The sequence below is a fragment of the Styela clava genome, chromosome 5, assembly GCF_964204865.1.
Source record: "Styela clava chromosome 5, kaStyClav1.hap1.2, whole genome shotgun sequence".
In the NCBI taxonomy this organism is placed as follows: domain Eukaryota; kingdom Metazoa; phylum Chordata; class Ascidiacea; order Stolidobranchia; family Styelidae; genus Styela; species Styela clava.
In genome coordinates, this window is record NC_135254.1 from 17,174,870 (window position 1) to 17,197,257 (window position 22,388).

At 35.5% G+C, this 22,388-nt stretch overlaps 3 protein-coding genes across 3 annotated transcripts in view; 2 read left to right on the top strand and 1 right to left on the bottom strand.

Moving 5' to 3' along the window:
• Nucleotides 1–586: 586 nt before the first annotated feature.
• On the bottom strand, nucleotides 587–7,802 carry LOC120345021 (L-fucose dehydrogenase-like). The gene is made up of 6 exons (XM_039414390.2): nucleotides 7,659–7,802; nucleotides 7,159–7,295; nucleotides 6,647–6,805; nucleotides 2,293–2,397; nucleotides 1,499–1,663; nucleotides 587–1,068 (listed from the first exon to the last, which is right to left on the bottom strand). Exons 1-6 carry the CDS (start codon nucleotides 7,738–7,740, stop codon nucleotides 907–909), a joined length of 810 nt encoding a protein of 269 aa, XP_039270324.2. The 5' UTR covers nucleotides 7,741–7,802; the 3' UTR covers nucleotides 587–906.
• On the top strand, nucleotides 3,248–5,274 carry LOC144422801 (general transcription factor II-I repeat domain-containing protein 2A-like). Its single transcript, XM_078112640.1, has 3 exons — nucleotides 3,248–3,794; nucleotides 3,970–5,003; nucleotides 5,162–5,274. The coding sequence occupies exons 2-3, from the start codon at nucleotides 3,974–3,976 to the stop codon at nucleotides 5,272–5,274; spliced, it is 1,143 nt and encodes a 380-aa protein (XP_077968766.1). The 5' UTR covers nucleotides 3,248–3,794; nucleotides 3,970–3,973.
• A 7,422-nt stretch (nucleotides 7,803–15,224) lies between the features above and the next one.
• LOC120344583 (protein Niban 2-like) overlaps nucleotides 15,225–22,388 on the top strand; it is a 34,155-nt gene continuing 26,991 nt past the window's right edge. The window contains exons 1-5 of the mRNA XM_039413878.2: nucleotides 15,225–18,763; nucleotides 18,975–19,105; nucleotides 19,425–19,556; nucleotides 19,945–20,059; nucleotides 21,044–21,235. Coding sequence (XP_039269812.2) covers nucleotides 18,709–18,763; nucleotides 18,975–19,105; nucleotides 19,425–19,556; nucleotides 19,945–20,059; nucleotides 21,044–21,235 — 625 coding nt within the window. The 5' untranslated portion in view covers nucleotides 15,225–18,708. The remainder of the gene's footprint in view (nucleotides 18,764–18,974; nucleotides 19,106–19,424; nucleotides 19,557–19,944; nucleotides 20,060–21,043; nucleotides 21,236–22,388) is intronic.

A 22,388-nucleotide genomic window follows, 5' to 3' on the forward strand; every position in this document is an offset into this window, starting at 1 on the left:
TATGAAGATTTATTAGTTGTGTCTTACTATATATATTTAATCTCAGGTTTAGGTCAAACTAAACTAAAGTGATGGCGGTACAAACAGACTATCTGTAAATATGCAAAGTGAACTGTTTTGCAAGAAAATGGGTTTTCAAAAGTACTTCGTGGCCAATCGAAAGATCCAATATATATTTCATTTTTTTCCGAGATAAATTTCATGAACGGTAAAAGTCACAATACATCCAGGTGATTTTTGCGGTGTCTCCAAAATGTCGTGTCCCACGTATGTCCCTTGTCCCACACTTGCCCTACGTGTCCCAATTGTACCCCGTGTCTAACTTGTACCACGTATCCCACACTTGCCCCCCGTGTTCCACTTATCCCACGTGTTCCACTTGTCCCACTATAGTCGCCAATACCGCGTGCATTTTGCTAAAGTCGTCGATTGTTTCCTGGTATTTTAGTGACCCTTGCGACTTTCTTTACGGGTGATTTTTCTATACTTTTGAGTTCGTGTTCATGTCCCTGATTTGAGCAAATAGTCATGTAAAACACTTATCTTTATAGCGGTAGAATGTTGAAATACGATTCCTCATACTCATAATTTTTCAAATGTCTTTTATATGTATATATAAAGTCATACACATATACATTGGTATACAAAATAAAACACATCATGATATAATAGTGAATTGAAGTTAACTTTTATTTAACGTATAATATTGTTGCCACCGCTAGAGTGTTTTGAGCTTGATGAATTGCATCATGCATACATAATTTACATTCAATTATAAGTGATTCGCATCGGTCTTTCCGAAGACTCTAGCCTAGTTATTAGCAGGAAGAAAGCAGTAACATATACATCTTAAGATCTTTAAAATACGAATATTTGATCAATCAGTTGTTTTGGTACAGTAGGTTATCAAGTGCTTGGCATCTGAGCTTGGACTCTTGTTTTGCGGCCATAATTTAATTCTGCACCACCAGTCAGTAGGAAATCAACTCCTGTAGTGAATGTTGCTTCCGCTGCAATATATAGAGCGAGACTCCCAGATTCTTCCAGAGAACCAAATCTTCCCATCAGCTAAATAACACAAGATCAGTTTCATATTGAAATATTTCTAAACATGCATTGTCACTGATCCGCGAGTACCAATCTATATATAAAAAGATATAAGTAGAAGAAGAATGCATGACCAAAACTAAATCGAGTAAAAAAATGCTGATGTGTACTTCGAAGATGCGGATAGTTCTAGAAATGCGTATAAGAATATCATTGTTACATAAATAGTAACAAAATTTATAATTATATTACTCTCTCTCAACGAAGAAATATTTCGATCTGGCGAGCACTTGTCAAATCCGTCGTCAAGTGCCTCATGGAAACATCAAACTTGGTAGTAAAATTTTACACGGATTTTTTTAAAAATTACAAAAAAATCCCCAAATAAAATCAGAATTTTTGTCTGCGCCGCTGAAATTCAAAGGCCTGTGATGTGACACACTCTGTTTACCTGTGCTTCAGCGCCATCTAGGGTCGTTTGATATGTATCTATTGCGTCGTTCGCCAGTTTTGACCACATAGGTGTCCAAACACTTCCTGGACTTATACAGTTGACTCGTACACCGTAGACTGCCTCGTCAATAGCCATTGCCTTTGTCATGGCTATGATGGCGCCCTGGAATGAATCAATCTTCCAATACAAATCAGAAAGTTAGCGTTCGTGCTTGGGGGACAAAATAATCCACGGTGAAAGTGCCATAAATATTTTTGCAAATCTTGAACCAAAAGATTGTCACAAAAATTCAAAAAAATCTGAGTTTAACCAAATGGAACATTTATGTTATAAATTAGTCTTACTCGTAGATCATGAAAAATATCTTGGCAGTTCCAAACTAAAGACCATTTCAGACAAAATAAAAAATTAATTTGAACAAAAGAAAAAACAAAAAAGACCTCAGGTATAATATTACAGTTTTATTTTGTTAGTCTACACTCTACAGTCTACACTTTATGAATTTTTACGAGAACGGACACTGCTGATATTATTTGTTCCTAAGAGCAAACTAAAAGTCGGCTATTAAATAAGAACGGAATTATGGCTATATACCTGAAAATAAGTATCCGCAATCTGATTGTTGCTCAGCAAAAAAATATTAAAACAATCGTGCAATGCGATATTGTAAGTAAAATACGATTGATTCGAGTATAATTGTCCCCATCGAATAATGAGATGCAGCCTGTCAGTCTAATGCTCAAACAACGAAGGCATCATCAAAAACGTAAATGTATACAACTACTACTTACCTTTGTTGATACATATGGAACAGCGTTAGGTTGTCCCATACTTCCTACTAAACTTGATAAATTTATGATGTTGCCTTTAGTTTTCCGAAGACTTGGCAATGCATACTGTATATGGATAAGTATAAAGAAAATTTCAGTTATAGAATTGGGTTTTACTTCATCAAGAATTTAATATATAGCTACGTATTTGGCCTGGCCATGGGGCTGAATTTGACAAAAAGAGAACCAGAATCATGCTTGCTAACTCAAATAATTGCCGTATCATTATATTATGCAGTTTGTGCTATGTTATCACAGTTGTAAGTTCTGTAAAGGTATCTACGGTAGGTGGAGATATCTTGAAAATAGCTATGAAATTTGCACTTTACGCTATGTTTGAAGTCTTTGTGTAAAAATGTGAATTTGAAATCACAGTCTATAAGTTGCATCGTCACCTATCGTTGCAGTAATCCAATAATATGCTGAGATGAGCCTTATCAAGTAGTCAATAGATAGGTCAACGGATAGATAAGGACGAGCATTCGAAATAAACATTGGGCAGCATAAACAGCATTGTTTAAGACGATGAATCATCACCAACAATAGGGTTCGACAGGTATGCGGTTAATTCACAATTTTTGTAAATATACTGAGGTAATTGTCTGCGTTAAACAAGCAAATATTTAATTTGATGCGCATGATGCCACCACACACACTTCCGAGGACTATTTAATAATGTATTACAGGGGTCGGCAACCTACGGCCCGCGGGCCGGATCCGGCCCGCGGATAAACGCAATCCGGCCCGCGACGCTTCACCAAAATTTAGAGACAAAACGACGAATTTGTGAATTTTGCAAAAGGGTGAATTTTCACCATTTAATTTAATAATCTACCCTCGAGGAGCAGATTATTAGACACGGAGCTATGGATCGTTTTGTTATTATGTGGTCTTCATTAATTAAACGGTATTTTATTCATTTCAATTATTTCTGTGAGCTCTATGGGATTCGTTTTTTGTGTGCTACGACTCGTCTCCAAAATTTGCTGCCTTGTGGCGTTTCCGCGAACGCGTATCTGCCGATTTCGTGCTCAGCGAACGTCGGTGTATCTCGTTATCTGCCGATTTCGTGCTCAGCGAACGTCGGTGTATCTCGTGATTAGCGAAAGTGGGCAAAAGTTTTTATGGGGAACGTTAGACTGTGGGGCCTGAACAGGTGATACAGAAATGACTCGGATCAGTTCGCATTTCAAATTCATGTTAAAATTTAATAAAATGAATGTGTAATCGCCACGGGGCCTGGAAAAGCATGACAGTCCTTGTACCGTAACCGGACTGGTAAGTTAACGCAGATGATTTATGGAAATGATTTTATGGGTAATGGTAGGCTGTGGTACTTGATCTGGAAATATAGAGGTGACTCAGATCACTTGGTATTTCAATTCACATTAAAACTGAATTATGAAGAATAGATCATTGTCACAGGACCTGGAAAAGCTGTGACAATATCCCGATACCGGTAAGTTGCCTCATATGATTCTCGGGGAATTGGTGATAAAATATCTCGCTTAGAAGAGGATATTGGAGCATAGCTGTTTTGTTTATGTAACAGAATTTATTGTGAAGTGGACTAATTTTTAATATAACCTAGTAATTTAGTGAACAGGTTTATTGAGCCAGCAATATAATTATAATTAGGCGAATGGCAACAAAGCGCAGGAAAGTTGATGCTGAGGGAAGAGGGTTCAATAGCACGTGGACGACAAAGTATTTCTTTGTAGAACACTTGGGCAAACCTACCTGCTTGATTTGCTACGCATCTATAGCTGTCAATAAGGAATGTAACATTAGACGCCACTATGTGACAAAGCATCCCAAATTTTCAGAACTAGATAGCCAAAGGAGGAAGGACAAGATTAAACAGTTAAAAGACAGTTTAGAAAAGCAAAGTTCTTTCTTCCACAAACAACACAACGAAACCGAACAAAATATTGTTGCTAGTTACGAGGTGGCTAAATTAATTGCAGAACACATGAAACCCTTTGTAGATGGTGAATTTGTGAAAGAATGCTTGATGACCGTCGTTGGTATTGTATGTCCTGATAAGGAAAAGTTATTCTCAAATATCAGCCTTTCTGCTAGAACCGTGACTCGGCGAATAGAAGAAATGTCAAGGGATGTGAAGCGTCGTCAAAGGGATATCATCAATAACTTACAATTCTTCTCAATTGCAATTGACGAGAGTACAGATGCGGCAGACACCGCTCAGCTTTCAGTTTTCGTGCGTGGAGTAAGTGAAGCTTTTGACGTTGTTGAGGAGTTTGTCCAACTAGTTCCCATGAAGGGAACTACAACAGGTGCTGACATTCTGAGCGCATTGCTGCTATGCATTGGAGACATGGACCTTGATCTATCAAAGATGGTATCAATAACCACCGATGGAGCCCCGGCAATGACAGGTAAGAATCGAGGCGTCTCAGCTCTACTTCAAAAACACATAAGTGACCTCGGAATTGATAACGACAGCGTCAAAATACACTGTCTGATTCACCAAGAAGCCCTGTGCGCCAAAGCTTTGAGTTTGAAGGGTGTTATGGATACAGTAGTGAAAGCTGTCAACATTGTGTTATCTCAAGGCTTGAACCATCGCCAGTTTCGTCAGTTGCTTTCAGATGCAGAAAACGAATACGGCGATTTACTTTACTTCTGCGACGTTCGCTGGCTTAGTCGGGGTACAATGCTAGAGAGAGTGTATATACTGAGGAATGAAATAGCGTCATTCCTTGAAAGCAAAAATAGGAATTTTCCTGAATTTCGCGATCCAAAATGGCTCTCTGAACTGGCATTTCTAGTTGATTTAACGTCCCATCTAAACAAATTGAATTTGCAGCTCCAGGGGAAAAATCAGCTCGTACATCAGATGTGGAGACATATACTCGCATTCGAAAGGAAGTTATGCCTCTGGGAGAGCCAACTGGAAAAAGCAAATTACGCTCACTTTAACACACTTAAAGAAAGAAACCCCACAAGCAACTTTGAGTTTGTTTCTGTAATACGGGAGTTACGAAGCGATTTTTCCTCCCGCTTTGCTGACTTTCGTTCTCTTGAAAACGAATTCAGGCTGTTTAGTACTCCGTTTGATGTCAACGTAGAAACAGTTGCAGAAAATATTCAAATGGAGCTTCTTGAGATGCAATGCAATGAGGAAATTAAATCCATTTTTTATTCGAGAGATGTGTCACTGGTTGATTTTTATAAAAAGTATCTTCTCGAGGGAAATATCTATCCAAATTTGATAAACCACGCGAAAAAATTCACATCGATGTTTGGAAGCACATATGCGTGCGAACAATTATTTTCAAAAATGTACATTACAAAGAACAGGCGGAGAACTAGTATTAGTGATGCCCATTTAGAAAATGTTCTGATATTGGTTTCATCCAGTGTGTCACCTGACGTCGAAAAGCTATCAAGCGTAATGCAACAACAAGTGTCACATTAAATATTCTTTCTAATTTGTTTGCCTGTACGGCGAATTGAGTTCACGAGTCGTCACAGAGCTCGCTATTTACAATCTAAAATTTCAATTTCTGATCTGTGTAAAAAATGTGATTAATAAACAACCCATTCGGTTTATAACTTTCTTAAAAAAATATGGCTGCTCCTGAAGTATGTGTACAAACGTGGCGCACAACCTTCAACATAGTATGTGTACCAGCTTTGAGTTCAGGTTGTGCGTCATCGCCAAAATATGTCCGGCCCGCCAGTAATTGCAGCCTTGAATTTTGGCCCGCGAGTGCCAAAAGGTTGCCGACCCCTGATGTATTAGGTTAGGTCGCGTGTGAACGGGCATCAGAAAACATAAAATATTTGAGCTTAGATTATCACATATTTGCAGTGATTTGAAGCACAATTATATATACACGCCCTCATCATGCCAGGACCATGTCAGCTAGTTTTATTCCTAAATGGCAACCCAAGACAACCTAAATAAAGTGAAATACAATGCTACAGTGAAAAGGGGAACAGCAAATGCACTCCATACGTGACGTTATTGTGGTTAATTGATATACAAAGTTATTAGCAATTGACAACGCCTAATTGAGACACTAACATCCGCGTCCATGCATAATACCGGCTGTCTTCGCGTGATTGACGATTATTAGAGAAATATAGTTGATATCAATATTGTTAACTTCTTGCAAAAATGGGTACTTTATATAACCAGCGTGTATGTTTATTGCACTTGAAGAATATTATCAATCAGTTTCGATAGAAATCAATCTAATAGACACCTGCTCACACCAACTCCTATTTCTGGAGATGCAACGAACCAGAACTATGGCCCGGTAAATCTTTCTAATGCGTGACTTACTTTGGCAAATAGGAAGTAACTGACAACATTCGTGTCGTACAAACTTCGTAATTCAGCTGCTGAAATATCGTCAATCTTTTGATCAGGTGGATGTCTTCCCGCATTATTCACAAGGCAATTAATTTCTCCGAACTTAGCCACAGTAGCGTTAACAACTTTCTGAATACCGGGAATAAAACAACAAATATTATGTAATGTGAAATGAGCAATTCATGCATGCATTCTAAGTGATATATGGCAATACGGAAGCTGGAATGAAAGACAATGCGATATTAATCTTAGAAGAAAACTTCACCACACAATGAAACATTGTAACGATTGCTAATTCAGTAACGCTTGGTCGCAGTAAGTTTGGGCTGTAAATGCTCTCAGGCTGGGCCAGTCAAGATGAAGTAGATGAGCAGCCAATGAAAACCGGCACAAAAAGTAACTGGAAGCATTTAGCGCCCATCAACAGCCTAAAAATTATTATGATATATTATTATCTAGTTGGATAAAACAATCATACATACCACAATGTCTTCTTCTTTAGCGACGTCACATTTTACAAAAAAGGAAGATCCGGGATATTTCCCCTTTAATTCATTTTCTAGTTTTAATCCAACATCTTCATCTCGGGCGCAAAAGCAAACTTTGGCGCCTTGTTGCACTTAATATAAACTGACTTTGTGATAATATTCATTTATTTACAATTATATTTCTTTTTTTTTAATAGCCGAATATAAAAACTAATTGAGAATATTCACAATTCAACTAAAAGTTAGTGTATCAATAAATAAATTTACGCCAGAGTCATTTTCAAACCAAATATAAATCTTCTTGGCACCGAAAAAAGAATGTTTATAACATTGCTTACATTCATCGTTTAATTGTTAATTGTGCGACATTTAACTTCATTTAACTTATATTATATATATATAAAAGAAATAAACATGTCCATCCCCATTCAAAGTTTCACCACGTCTTATTGAATTTGACCACGCATAAACCGTGAAGTATGTATGTATCTTACCAAAGACTGTGACGATTCCCTTGCCAATCCCCTTACTTCCGCCAGTGACCAACGTTATTTTGTCTTTGTACCTTAGAGCCATCTCAATGAACCAGAAATAATATTGTTTTTAGAAGTATACAGAATAAATTGTGCCTACAGAAATAATTTAATGAGCGCCTCCTTAAACCTGTATATTTCTGTTTGAATGGGTATTGAAATAAGAGAGTTTAAATTATATTTTGAATAAAATACACCTCCATTATGTTGGCTGTTGTTGTTAGTCATTTTGCAGTTGAAGTCATGTGATAAAACATTGAGGTAGATCAACTGAATCGTTTAAATTTTGTGACTCTTGTACATGGGATTTATACATCATTTTACAAAAAGCACTTGCTGCGACAAAAAGATAATTCTAATAGATTTTTATCTTTCGACAGTGCAGTGCGGTATCTACAGCATCAACAAAAAATGTTCTTTTTCACGAAGAAAAAGAGCCGCAAAAGAAATAGCGCCGGTTGCTCTTGGACCTATGTTAATCATTATTGGTTCGTTAGGCTTCCCAGGATGCTCCACGTAGATCGCAGTCTATGGGTATTGCTTCATCGACACAGCAGTCAACAGGAAATATTTCCACTTTGATACCTTCTGGTCTGCCACACGGCACCATGTTAACTGTCGTCGTTGCCACATTTAATCGCGATTGCAGTTTTGTTGTCTATTTGCTTTTGTCTTACACGTTCAGCCAGAATCGCATGAAAATACAATATTACGGCCTGAAATTTATTTGTTCTCTGACTACCTCGTTAAGCATATGTGATGTGTTCGGACTTTATTGGTTATTCCGTGTGTAGTACACCCGCGCTGCAAAGCTGTTAGGTCACGGGCCTGCCCAATCTTTTTCGTCTCGCGGGCCACTTTCACATGACGAAATTCGATGCGGGCCGCAAACGTTTGTACCAAACTTTAATATTATCCAAGTCCTGATTTTGTTAGAATTTACATAACACATAAATAGCAAGATTATTAACATAAAATAAATCAAGTTAATATTTATTACCTATCGCTCTTGATCGGTAGGTATGTTGATAGATATTTGTCTGTTTGATACACGCGATATCTCACGAAAGCGAGGTTGAATCTGCTCTGCTTTTGCATGTGCATTCATCATATCTCAGACCAGGAGCCTATTGATTCTGGATGAATTATATCGTATAACTAGCGAGTTATCAATTAATTAGTGATGGACACAGGGTGTCGCTGAGTAAGAGCGGATGAATCGAAACCGCAGTTTCTGTTTGGGAGATCCCCTAACTTTCGATCGATAAGTCTTCAGTCTTCGACCAATATTCTCGTTTACTGGTTACTGATTAGTGCTGGCAAAATGTTCGAATATTAAGTCGAATAATAGAATAGCAGTTTAAGTACTATTCGAATATCTAGTAACACGGGGCGTGGACATGACTCTCGCGGGCCGCTGAATCAAAAAATCAATTATTACAAAACGCACTTGTGGGATTCTGACGACCACATGAGAGAGAATCTGCACACAGTTTTCACTAACGAACAAAGACCTCAAAATTGAGTCTTATATTTGAGTCATGGCTTTTTTTATTTATTTATATTCAATGGCTATGATATTGTCTCAATGTTTAAATGAGCGCCAATGTTGCGGGAACATCAAGTTTTAGTGGGCTGTTTCGTAATATTTGAAACATCAGTACAAGTATTTATTGAAGAAACATCACAAAGACTTCTGGGCGAAAATATATACTAATTTGAATATGTAGAATTGCCATTAAGTCAATTTTATCAGAATTATTGACGGATACGCAGTAACGATATTTCCGAAATTTTATTTAACACAAACATAAGATAAACAAAAATACAAACATAAAAGAACGAGTCCAGGAGCCAGCAGGGCGTAAGACTTGACACATACGTGATAATAAGAACTGGCATTTGGATGTAGAGAGCTAGTAGAAATAATCACACCAAAATCACGAAAAATACTTAAGCCTATATAACATAGTAAAAATTTAAAAAGTTTGCTTACAAAATTTATTGAGCGGGCCGCAAAAAACAGTCCGGAGGCCACACCCTTGTGCTAGGACATGTGCGGTTGCCAAGACGATATTGATATAACCACGTTTAGACTGGCCCAAACTGCCTTAGGTCAATCTAAACTGCACTTGCCATTTTAATTGGTCTATAGGCCTGCCTACCTTTGTATTTGTCGACGTGCTTCCATATTGCGATGAGATGCGTATTCTCGTACGCTGGTACTCGTTACTAACTTTAGCATTCTGCTAGCGGTCATATCGATGTACAAACAACCAACAGGTTATGTCGTCTTTGCAATGCCTGAGAGCAGGTTAGGCGAATAACCCAATTCCAAATTGATGCCAATGCTTCGCAGTGTGGCAAAACGCGCCAATCGAAGTATTGTTCACGATTGTTGCGGATGCATGGCCAAGCCGAATGTAACGGTATTGTACATTGGTTCATGAACTGTGCGCCACGGACCTAATGATTGAAAAATGTCAAGATTATACCAAATCTGATAATATCAACTCTTAGAATAAATTGTAATCTGCTATGTAAGACATTTATTCGCGTTATAACCGTTTGCGCTTGTGACTGTAGCTCACGTATTGTATTCGTAACCTTGATGTCGGACTTTTGCGGGTATTAACCAAGTAAGCCCAGATAATATGTGCATGTGGGGAACTAAACAAATTCTTTAGTGTTATATGAAAATGAACATACTGAACGCATTACAGATTGTTCCCTTTCGAAGGCTGCACATTTTCTGTAAAACATGCTTCAAAACTCCTGATGCAGTTGGATTAAGGGTATTCCCCGAACATCAATAACCATAGGTTTACAACGACACAGCATGAAAAGTTGCATGCATTTTATAGAAGCCATCACAAATCAACATCGTGAGTACAAAAACACAAGTACATCGGTCAAAATCCTGATGCAAAATTTAATATAAAGGGATTCCGAGAAAATCAATAACCACAGGTTTACAACAACACAGCATACTAACTAGGGTTGGATTATCCAGATAACCGGTTAAACGAGAGTTATTTTGCTATCTGATATCCGGATATTATTGTGACAGTTAACCGAATAACAGAGCAGAATAAATAATGCATATGTGCATTAGTGATTTCTATATTTTTGTTGAGTGGCGACTGACATCTCCCGGTGCATATAAGACCAATTTTTATTCACACTGCCTATATTTAAGCCATCCGTGGAATGCTGGAGTGAACTTCACTATTACATACCGCTCGATTTTTTTTTACGTCGCGTAGTTCAAAATAAATATGTAAAATATACTTATATATATAATAAATAGGTACTTTGCGACGATTTGAGAAGATGTCGCTGCGATCATGACACTCGCTGATAATACCGCCTACTTTTTCAGTTGATAATAATTTTTCTATTGCGTAAATTATTCAATTTGTGACCGATTCCAGCATTTTAAAATGTCTTTCCATGATAACTGAGTTCTACGTATCTCGCGATTGCGTCGACTTACGCTCAAATAAAAGCACTTCTACTCTAGATATGAAAATACGTGGTGATCTGCACAAATAAATCCAGTTTCAATTCGCATTTTTGAGACCTTGCAAATTTATCAAATTTGAGCTATTATTGCAATTCCAGTGAGTACAATTTTTTTAGTACAATAAATGCAGATATTAATATATCAACATATTTGGGAGAAAAGTGGGGTGCGGTCTCGTCGCTGTATAAAGCCGAAAACTGTTTTTTTTCGCCCGGAACTGAAATCGCCGTAGTACGTTATCTATCGTCGTATCTATCTATCGTTAAAAGAGTGAATCTGAAACACACGTTTTTGACTGGCAGTAAATGGTAACAAAATTATCACGACTCTTGATTTATGAGCCAATGATAGATAAACCAAAACGCCATTCTAGGCGCTGTTGAATCGCTAAAATTTCGTAATAATCGTATTTACTGAATTTGCAACAAGGGTAACTTTTCACGGGATGTAACTTCCTATCAAATTAAAATTGGCATAATGCCGATGTTAATTCCCCAAATAATCACGCGACGCGGAAGAAAACAATCGGCAAGGCTAACAAAATTCGAGCGCCTTCATTAGTGACTTTTCGAAAATTTTAAAAAGGAGGGCTGTTATTACATTTGTAGTTTTCATGGAACTTTCCCAAAATAATTTGTTTGCAGGATTGTCTATAATATTTCAGCAAAGTATAATTTGACAGACTTTGTATCGTGTCATGTTTTTTTCATTTACTCACCTAGTTGTTCTAGTAAAGTTGTTCAAAAACTGGTGCAGCATTGTTTTGGCTCTGTTAATTTAGTAAAAGGTATTCGAATTAGATTTTGAGTTGTGGCCTAATTGGTACAAACGTGAGAATATTTAAAGTGACATTTTAATAAGGTGAATTTTTCAATTTAGAAGGAATTTCTGACTAGTACGTCTTTTTCAATATCATCATTTTTCCTTGTCATTAAAAAGTCACGGACTTTGTCCCCTCTGTATTATATTTTTCCTGGGCACTTCTCACCGAAATAAAATGCTCGAAATGCATGATTTTGTGTGTTCATGATTTCATTTACATGTACGCTATTACAGTATATATGTACAAAGTTTTTCAATATTTCGTCGTGCAAGAAATCACAAACAAAAAAAAACAGAACAAAAAATACTATACTATAGAACTGTGTGCTGGTTTTCGGTCAATTCACCGCAAAAATCTTGTGAAATGTATTCTCTAAAATTAGCAGTAACTATCCGGTTACTCGATTAAATAAAATACAGAATACCCGGATATATATCCGTTATCCGGATAGTAAAAAATATTGGTATCCGAACTAACCCTAATATGAACTATGCAATTCAAAAGTCCTGCTGCACACTAATACAAATTTATTTCTGTAACGTTTCGTCTGATCAAAATCAGACTTCCTGAGACAAGCAGTTTACAACAAACAAAAGCACAAGAAGTTGCATTTATTTTATAGAAGCTTTCAAACGTATTTATTTTTATGCAATGAAGTCACAAATTAACATCGTGAGCACAAAAACCCGCTTAAATCGGTTATTTCTCATTGAGAAATTTACACGGAAAAGTCAAGAAAATAAAATGGATACAGTATGTACATAACATAGTGAATGGAAATATTACAATTAGTCTTTTTTCAGTTTATGTGGTTGTGTATTTGAAACAAAGGCAATATTATTTATAGAAACAGGACTTTCGACACTAACATATGTCCGAGAAAAAACTAATAAACTATATTTATTAAATTAACTTCAATATTTAATTCACTTTCCTCTGAATTGCTTACAAAATCCTCATTCTCGAGAATCAACTTTTCCTTTACAAGTGTAATGGGGTTTTTGCAGTCGATACAACAATAAAATTCTCTGCAATTTAAGTTGTTTTGGCACACGCGCATAAATTATTTTGACTCCTATTCTTCTACCGCTTGCAGTTTGCCAACTCAGGAACTGATTTGGGAGCTGGAAGTAGACCCATCAATGTAACCGCAGAACACCATCATCAAGACCATATCCATGGCCAATAGGTGGAGGGGGTATTGGCTTTGTTTCTAGGCAACAGTGATGAATTCCTGCCTGGTGTTGCCCTCAGAACATGTTCTTACAATGCATTTTATCTGATGTACTACAGTCTTGCAGTGCTTGCATACTAGCTAGACTATATCTACACCGAATCTCGATAAATCACGCAGTCTGAAATGCCCTGTATATTTTTAAACATCAACTGTCAGCTTACAACTTGATACATGATTTCTCGCCGCCCAATCGCTTCATTTCTTTAAACTCCTGCACAACTTATGATTGCTGCCCAGGTTCTTGTCGACTTTATGAATTTAGACAAACTGACATCAGTAAAATTGGTTACTTTTCCCTCTTTCTCACAAACGTGCACTACACAAACAGTCATTATTTCCTGAATCAAATAGATGTGGTAGCCTATATAGTAGTAAAGTCTGCTGAATACTCAAGAATCGTCATTAATTTAATCATAAACCTTCCACACAAACATGAAAATATCGTTGTTTTAGGCATATTTTTCTCAGTCGAGCCTTCCTTAAAGTTACCGTACCTATTTGAGAACGTTATATGAGCTAGTGCTCAACTAAACTTGATATTCATGGTAAGAATCTACAAGTGTTTAATTAATAGCTTATTTATACCCGTTAACTTAACTCACCACATAACTTAACTAATAATAACTAAAAAATACGATGGAAAGACTACCCAACTGAACGCAAGAGCGAGCAGTACAAACCGAGATTCATCCGTCCGCTTACAGTTGATAAGATCTCTTCAGGGTTATGGTCCAATTGTTGTTCATGCAATTCTGAATGTAATGCCTATTGTTATTTTCATTTGGTTTGAAGTCACCACTATCCAATTAATCGCCCCACGTAATCTGGCGCAACTTTAGATCAATCCCATCACCGGTCCGCGAAAAATTACTATCGGTCCGCAGAAAGATTACATAAAAACGGATAGCGTCAAAAAAACACCTCTACAATCTAACAACAACGAATCCCCGCGATTATAATTTCGAATGATAATGAGTTGAAAAGCGTATTTGCGATATATATCTTAGTAGTCTTGTGGTCGATACTTATAGATAAATACTCATTGGCCTTTTTAACGCCAAATTTGCCATTTTTCAAACGCGTTTGGCGTCAGAATTTCCGTTTGGCTTTTTGGCGTTTTTTTGACTTTTTTCAAGTCTATTCTAATCTCTATTATCAAAATCATATGAAATACAAGATTTAGTGTGTAACAACGTAGCCTACTTAGCTACTTAACATTAGGATTTCCTGAAGCATCGATTTCCTTGTTTGTTACATTAAAACTCTTAACCATATCCTACCCAATAAGAAATAATTGCAGTTTCTGCAGCTGCTCAGACAGATGTTCAAGCAGGGTTGTAAACATTGCCTCGTTTTTATAGTTTCGCCTAGTCAGTTTTACATTCTGTTTCCAAAAAAAAGAGTTTTTCAAGATATATCACAAGTTTAAGTAGAAACATGTAGGTATATTACATACTGACAGACTGAGGCGGCACCCTGTATTGTATATATTCAATGGTAAAATGATGCTGTCCGCTTGATATTCATTTTACTTTCTACAGTTCTATAGGAACTTTACTTTCTATTTGTGTGCCTCACTGAATGAACTGATGGCTCTACATCATCATCAGTACGTTGCCAAGGGCTTAAAGTCTGACAAATCATGGGGCTTTTGTACTTAGTGAAATTGTTGGCTTTTTCTGGCTTTTTTTATGTCTTGATTTGGCTTTTTTTGATCGCTGGGGTCCGGCAACCCTGACTCATACTTTGCAAGAGAAGATTCACAGACAGTGTTACCTTTTTATGTGGGTCGGGTTTGCGATATTTACAATTACAACTACAAAAACAAAATATCGAAATCGGGTGGACGTAAGAAACACGTAGTAGTATATATACCTTATCACTGTAGAGTATCGACCATAACTTCAAATTGGGAACAGTTAATCCAGAGCCATTATATAATGGCTCTGGTTAATCCATGTACAAACAAATACAGATCTCGCATTAAATAGCATCAACGGGTACCCCTGTTTTTGGAGATAATTTCAACATAAATTTTCTAACGTGTGTAATTTACTACATAAGCTTAGTTCGTTTGTATAAAGATGGTCGCCAAAATTTTGGTTAGGCTTTACCGCTCCTTCACCTAAAAAGGATTGCCGACCACTGCATTAGATTATTTAGCAATTGGCGCTAAAGGGCTATTGCCGGCATTACTCGCCTGCTAAATAAAATGCTATTCATTTAGCTACAGATCATGCTAAGCGTACCCCATCGATCACGCGGTGTGCCTTTGTATTCCAGCACGGTATTCTCTTGTGAGCTCGGCTGCATTGAAGGCAAATCGTGAAGTCCAAAGTATAGAAGTACGGTATGCCTGTGCGATGCCACACTGATTCAGACTATGAATAATTTGAGATTTCGAACAGCTTAAAAGGATGGCGTCAGAAACGTAAAGATTCTTAACCAAGCTTGCAGAAGTATAAACATATTCTTAAAATTAGTAGTCTACACCCATTTTCTTTCTCAAGACGCCTGAGATGTTCTGCAATCCAGGACCAAATATCATGAAAATTGGGTTCTAGTCAAGTAAACGCCATAACTGTTTAGGATAGGATTTACATATATATTTAAATAACTCCTTACAAAAATGTGATGTCAGGATGTGAAATGAACATAGTTGATGAATGAACTGCTCAAATATTACCAAACAGAAATGTGATTTGAAATTTTAATGTAAAAAGATTGAAATTACCTAGTATTGTGTCTGTCGAAAATGCGTAAAGGTGGACAAATCACCTGTCGTCTGGTGAGTCGAGTTGTTCGCCTCCCGTTTGTGACTCGTCCCATGTTCAGCATATTGTGTTCGTGCAAGACGGACCTCAGGACTTTTATTTTTAGTAAAAAAAAATGAAAATTTGGGTTGAATTTTCACATCACAATATGTTGGCGTTATCGAAGCACTTACAGCATTCAGTTTCACACCTTATTTGTTTTTTTTTTTTTACTGTAAGCAGTTATGACGTTTGCTTCACGAGACCCGAAAATTGTGTATGCTTGGCACTTATAGATATTATCTATTTCTGTATTTTATTCCTACAGTTATTGGATGTTTATGAAGCAATCATAATGACTTCCAAAGGAATTACCCGTTTACTCCAAATTTTCAAAATGATGTGGATCAGCTTCTTGTCGATGCTAGCTTGTCTTAGCTCAGCACTTGAGAAGATTCAATATTTTCAAGAGTTTATACAAAGAACTTCTTCAAAAGCTAACGGAATATTCTTACGAGTATCAAGCATTCCCATTGCAATGTGGAAGGCGATTGTGAAACCAATTATGTTCTCTCTTCAAGCTACAGTTTTGTTGGTGTTTGGAATTATAACAAGAGTGTCTCTTATTCTTGCTGTGTTATTCAGGCCAGTCCAAGAAAATTGCAATCTGGAGGAGAAGCCATCATTTAGAAATAAGCAAACTAATGTTCGTCGTTGTGATTGATGTAATACCAGTAGAGCACTCTAATTCCAAGATGTCCCAATATTCAGATCCATAATACAAACACTCTATTTGTTCCAGAAACGAGGGTGTGTGGCATGATGGCAGTTGTGTGAGATTGCTCTATGTTTGTTGCGATGATGATATAAATCAATTGCGACGTCCGTTGGGCGTTGAATGACTTAAATTCATTCCTGTTGACTATCTTTTGCTTAAAACATTCATATGCTTTGGTAAAATATTTTTCTTCAGTGAATCGCATTATTGTTTCCCGAGGAATCTAATAGCAGAATAGTGTTGCTTTTGGATTGCGCATCCCGACCTCCCTTCAGTTTATTGCACAATATCTGTTCACGATTTTGTAGAGGATGTGGAGGCGCCCAACTGTCTCGCAAAAGAGGAATTTGTATTCACAATTGATTTGTCTTTAAAGGCAGGAATTATTTTTCGGAATCTGGAGTACCTCAGGGATTTTCAACTTTTAGCAGAATTTCAATTTTGAAATATTCAATTTATGGCAAGCATGAAAAATTTTGTAGAAATTCTAATATGGCACAAGTCCGCAAGTGGCAAAAATTTGGAGAACTCAAAGCTTTTCAGTTGTCAATTAAAAAAATTCATATTTCCATACTTGGAAAAATACTAAATTGCTTTCTAATAACTATGCTTGAATGATAGTCATTTTTTCAAGATGATGCTGAAATTTATTCAGTTACTCATTTTAAATTTTTTAAATGAATTTGTAAACGACCATTGACATACCAGGAGCTAAAAAATTGAAGGTAGCGGTAAAAACGCCTGACAAATGTCATTCAAGCTTTGGTAGTTGAATATACAATAAAAAAAACATGGTTATAACTGTTTATGTACAAAAATATTAACTGTGTAATTTGCTTTTGGGGTTATCAGGATGTAGAATCGTGTTTGCATTTTAGTTCCCCACAATTTAGCCCCTTGTAATGTAGTATTGCCGTTGTTGTATGTACTGGTATGTAATTGAATATTTTCTTGTTTTATAAACTATTTTCTTCATTCATAGCTAATGATTTCTTCATTTATGCAGTTCTCAATATATTCGAATATTCAATACCGTAAATCATGCTTTTTTTTATAATTGTTTGTTGGACCAATTGCTGCCTTCCCCAATAGTTTAATATTATTATTTTGTTGAATTTGTTTTTAGTCTTTGTTTATTAAAGTTAAAATACTAGATGTGAAATTTAATCTAATTACTGTGATTAATTGCAATCAAATTAATTCTAATTACTGTGAATTTATGTAATGTATATTCTATGCTATTGAAGTGGTTTTATGACTAGGTTGAACTTTACAGACTTGTTATTTCATTTCGTAGGTGTTCAAATCTGGTTACTGGTACTCTTCTGCCAACATGTTGCAATTTGCACATAATTATCTAAATTTGGGAGCCACAGTCATTTTAATGTAAACAATATTTGTCTTTCACTTGAATTAACTGTTCAAATTTCCATTTGCCCACTGGTTGGCATATCATGCGTTTGAAACATTTGCCACTGTATTGCCGAATGTTCTGTACATGGTTCGCAAGTTTGATTCCCATGGAGAGTATGGTATTTATGTGCCAGAGAATTGGGATAATCTCCGCATCGCAATAAGGGCGATATAACTGCTGGTCAGTTAGACATGCACCATCCTCATATATTTATCTAAAACTTCCTAATAGAATAACTATTCCCATACTCATTTTAGAGCTCTAACAGGAAAACTATGGTTTGCAAACCCCCTGATTTTTCAGCCTTGTTGACTTTCCTAACCTCACATGTTTACATTTTATCTTGCTTAATAATTTCAGCCAAATTGTGTAGGTAGGCTATAAGCATACGCATTACTGTGAATAAGTGGAACCAAATTGGATTTAGTTCTGGGAATCATTCTTTAAATTCAAGCTGCTTGCAGTTTTGCAGCCATCGATATGGGAGAGTTAATGACAAAACACATGTGGAATGAGCGATCCAAAGAAGTAGTTGGTAAGAAATCGTCAGTATAGTTCCATAAATGTTTTAATTGAACCAAAATATATTAGTCCATTCCAATTCGATTAGTTGCAAATGAAATTTTGAAGTTCAATAACTGAAAGAAATGTAATTTCAAACTGTGTTTTGTCAACCAATGCAATTTATATTACAAGGTCTGATTTTTAATGCTTGATTCCTAAACCATATATTATTCATTGTATAGCGGATACAAAAAATATGGTGATTCAAGTAGCGGAAAGATATAAATCTGCATATTCATATTGTATACTGCAACAAATGAGAAAAGATTTGAGTGGAAAAAATGAAAAAGATTTACTATTAAACCAAAGAAAGGTAGATATTGTTTGAGACTCATTAATTTTGAGACTGATTTTTGGTTTATTTTCTTCTCTTATAATCTTACAACTATTTATTTTGGTGGGGTACTGCACCGGTGGTACTTGGTTTGTGTCAGTAACAATTTTGGTTGGCAATGCTGAATAGTAATGTTTCTAATTGTTTTAATTTGCGCGTGCTTGTACAGAGAGTTGTTTAGAGTTATGGTGTGAAATTGCCTCTTTGTAGTGACATTTTCATTTGAAATAATACTAATCATTATGGGATTAAATATTTTCTTAGTGCAGCTGTTCATTCTTTTTATCTTCTATTTTAGTGGCAAAATTATAATCGACCTCTTCAGTCTGGGTCACTTTATGTCCTCGGTGGATCTGAACACAGGAAATGGAGACGAAGATATTGTGTTCTTCAACCAGATTATACATTGGAGGTTTATGACACCGAGGAAGTATGTATTCGTTGCTGCAATCTATTACAAGGCTTCTATAGACATTTTTAAAAAACAGTTTTTTAATAAGCAAATCTATTTAGTAAACTTTCTTGTTTTTATATTAGATAGTTACTAGAAGTAACTACGGTAGTACTAGATTTGTGTGATATCACGAGCTTGTTTGACCTTCTTTTAGTATTGCGTCTTATTATACACAACTCTTGCGGGTAACAGTACCTTATGATTTCAAATGAATGAACTTTCCACTGCTTGACTAGTAGTATATCAATCAAATTGGCATTTGATGCATAAAATCTGGAATAGCAATTTCAATATAATGGGTCAATGTGTTAAATTGTCTGTTTAGTTATTGCAAATAAACAACATTTTCGTTCATTTAATATAGGATTTTGATGCAGCCAATAAACCAAGATTTTTTCGAAAATTCAGCAGTTTCAAAGTTATTGACAATGTAGATACACATTTCAGTCAATTAGTCAAAGAATATTTGAGAGATTTTGGTGAGTTATCAACATTTCCTGTTGCAATGTACATGTATGAAATAATAAAATATAAGCCTCTGTTTTTAACAACACTTCTGCAAATGAGTTTTTGCTAATACTAATGAAATGGCTATTGTTATCACGGTTGGGCCATGAGCCAAATACCGTAATTTACTATTTATATTATAAATAAATAGGCCTAGTTAAATTTAAAAACTTCTTGAATAGGAAATATACAGGGATATCCAAAGCGAATTGAATATTCAAATACATTTGAAATTTATTGTATTCAATGTAGTAAATTTTTGATTTTAGCAATAATTTGGAACATTTTTATTCAATAATTAAGAATTTCGAACCAAATATATCAAAAAGAACAATATCTTCGCTGGTCAAAAAAGGCACAGAGAAAACAATGATCTTTTATATTTATGTCATTTCAAAAGTGATCAACATGAAGATATAGTGATTTATGTAATTTTCCCAATGTGGAATATATTGATATTTCATATTCAGAATGTGTTGGAAATAGTGAAATATTTGATTTTGACCATCCCTAATAATATGGCATAAATTATGATTTGTTTATGTTTGACGGTTGTTAATTTGCACGATTCATTATATATTCATAGTGGTTGAACTTGATAATGCAAAAAAATCAATAAATGATGTTTTATTTGATTTTCTACAATTTCTGGAAAATACTTGAAGCCTATTTTTGCCTTCCTGATGTCAATTTATCAATATGGCAGATTTTTAATTTAATTATTAAATCAAGAAATTATAACTTTGAAGTTATTTAATGTTGAATATTCAGTCTGTTTTGGACACTCCATGGTCATGCATTGAATCCCGATTCGGATGTCAAACGAATGGATCATGATAATTAGCTTAAAGTGCAAATTAGCTTAAAGTTTTCATTCTGTGTGTCCCAGTTATTCTTCTGTTTTCACATTGATTCAAGATATTGAAATTTTTTTTTATTTTATTCCAATATCTCAGGCTTTGTTCGAGAAAATGTATCAGAAGTTATCAAAAAAGTTGGATCTGGTAACGAGCCATCCAAGAGACCCACTCAACATGTTCTTGCATTATATCATAAATATAGAGGCACATTTTACATGGCTGCTGATTCTGCTGTCGAAAAAGAAAAGTGGTTGAAGAGTATGCAAGATGCAGAAAGGCAATTGTCAGGTCTGTTTAAATTGAATATTAGCAATTATTTGCTCATTGTGCTTCTGATTGTTTGAATAGCTGTATGGGTTCTCTAATATTATGCAATATTGAATATGTTGAATTTTCGGCAAAAGTGTATGTACCAATATGGAGGTAACTAATTTTGTTCGCCAACTTTACTGTTGAAGCGACTCCACCAAAGTATATTTAATAATAAATGTATTAATCAAACAGCAATAAATGTTCAAAGCAATAACCAAAGTAACACATACAGACATAAGCAACACCAGCTCAACTCGCTGCCCTAGAACAAGAGTGACTTATGTCCCATTTTGACATTCTGAGAAAATGGCCATTAAAGTTTTTTTCGGGGGTTAATTTTCGATAACAATTTTATTTTTCCATAGCTGTATAAAACGTTTAGTCCAATTTAATTGTTGCATTCTTCTGCATTTTTTAGATTATTTTTTTTTATTTTTTTGCATTCCTTTGTTTATTTTTTTTACACTGTTTTGGACATAAGTCTCTTTTGCACTAAATAATTTGTTTTTATCCTTGTCGCTGGTGTGACTTGAGGCAACATCATCATATTCATCAATTGCTTAAAACCTAGCAAACATTATTCTATGAAGCCATTTATGATATAAATGATAACAACGTGCATACAAGTAGCGGAGAAGAACTGTATAAACTATTCTGAGCTCTCTAATTCGACAAGGTATCTCTTTTCTATTGTCGTCATTGGTAAAACGCCATCATCGATTACATTTGGTGCCCCATGTTTACAGCTCTAAAGTTTTTTGTCCTAATAGTGAATAGTTCTCTATTAAATTAATGAAATTTATTGTGTTAAAAGAAGCTGATTAACTAGATGAAAAAATCTGAATGAATCTCACAGCACTTTATCTTTCCTGCATATCTCCCAACAATTGTGATAAATAAGCCTTTTCTAATTATTACTGTTTTTTTTTGCAAACAAAAAACTGCAAGCATTAGTTGAACAATTCTAAATAACTTCAAGACTTTTCAAATCAAATTATATCTTCTAAGAAGACCTTTGTTGTTCTATTGAAAATGTCAGCTGCAGGACTCAGCATTAAGAACATAATATCATTCAACTTGGTTCCAACAGAATACCAGATAATTAAATAAGACAACCAGAACAAATGCT

Bases quoted from the DNA above. Each gene is read 5' to 3' on its own strand.
- LOC144422801 (XM_078112640.1), top strand. From the start codon at position 3,974: ATGGCAACAAAGCGCAGGAAAGTTGATGCTGAGGGAAGAGGGTTCAAT. The intron at 5,004-5,161 runs GTACAATGCTAG...TTGAATTTGCAG, and splicing joins CGTTCGCTGGCTTAGTCGGG to CTCCAGGGGAAAAATCAGCT.
- LOC120345021 (XM_039414390.2), bottom strand. From the start codon at position 7,740: ATGGCTCTAAGGTACAAAGACAAAATAACGTTGGTCACTGGCGGAAGT. The intron at 7,296-7,658 runs GTAAGATACATA...GTTTATATTAAG, and splicing joins GGGAATCGTCACAGTCTTTG to TGCAACAAGGCGCCAAAGTT. The intron at 1,069-1,498 runs GTAAACAGAGTG...TGTGTTATTTAG, and splicing joins TAGATGGCGCTGAAGCACAG to CTGATGGGAAGATTTGGTTC.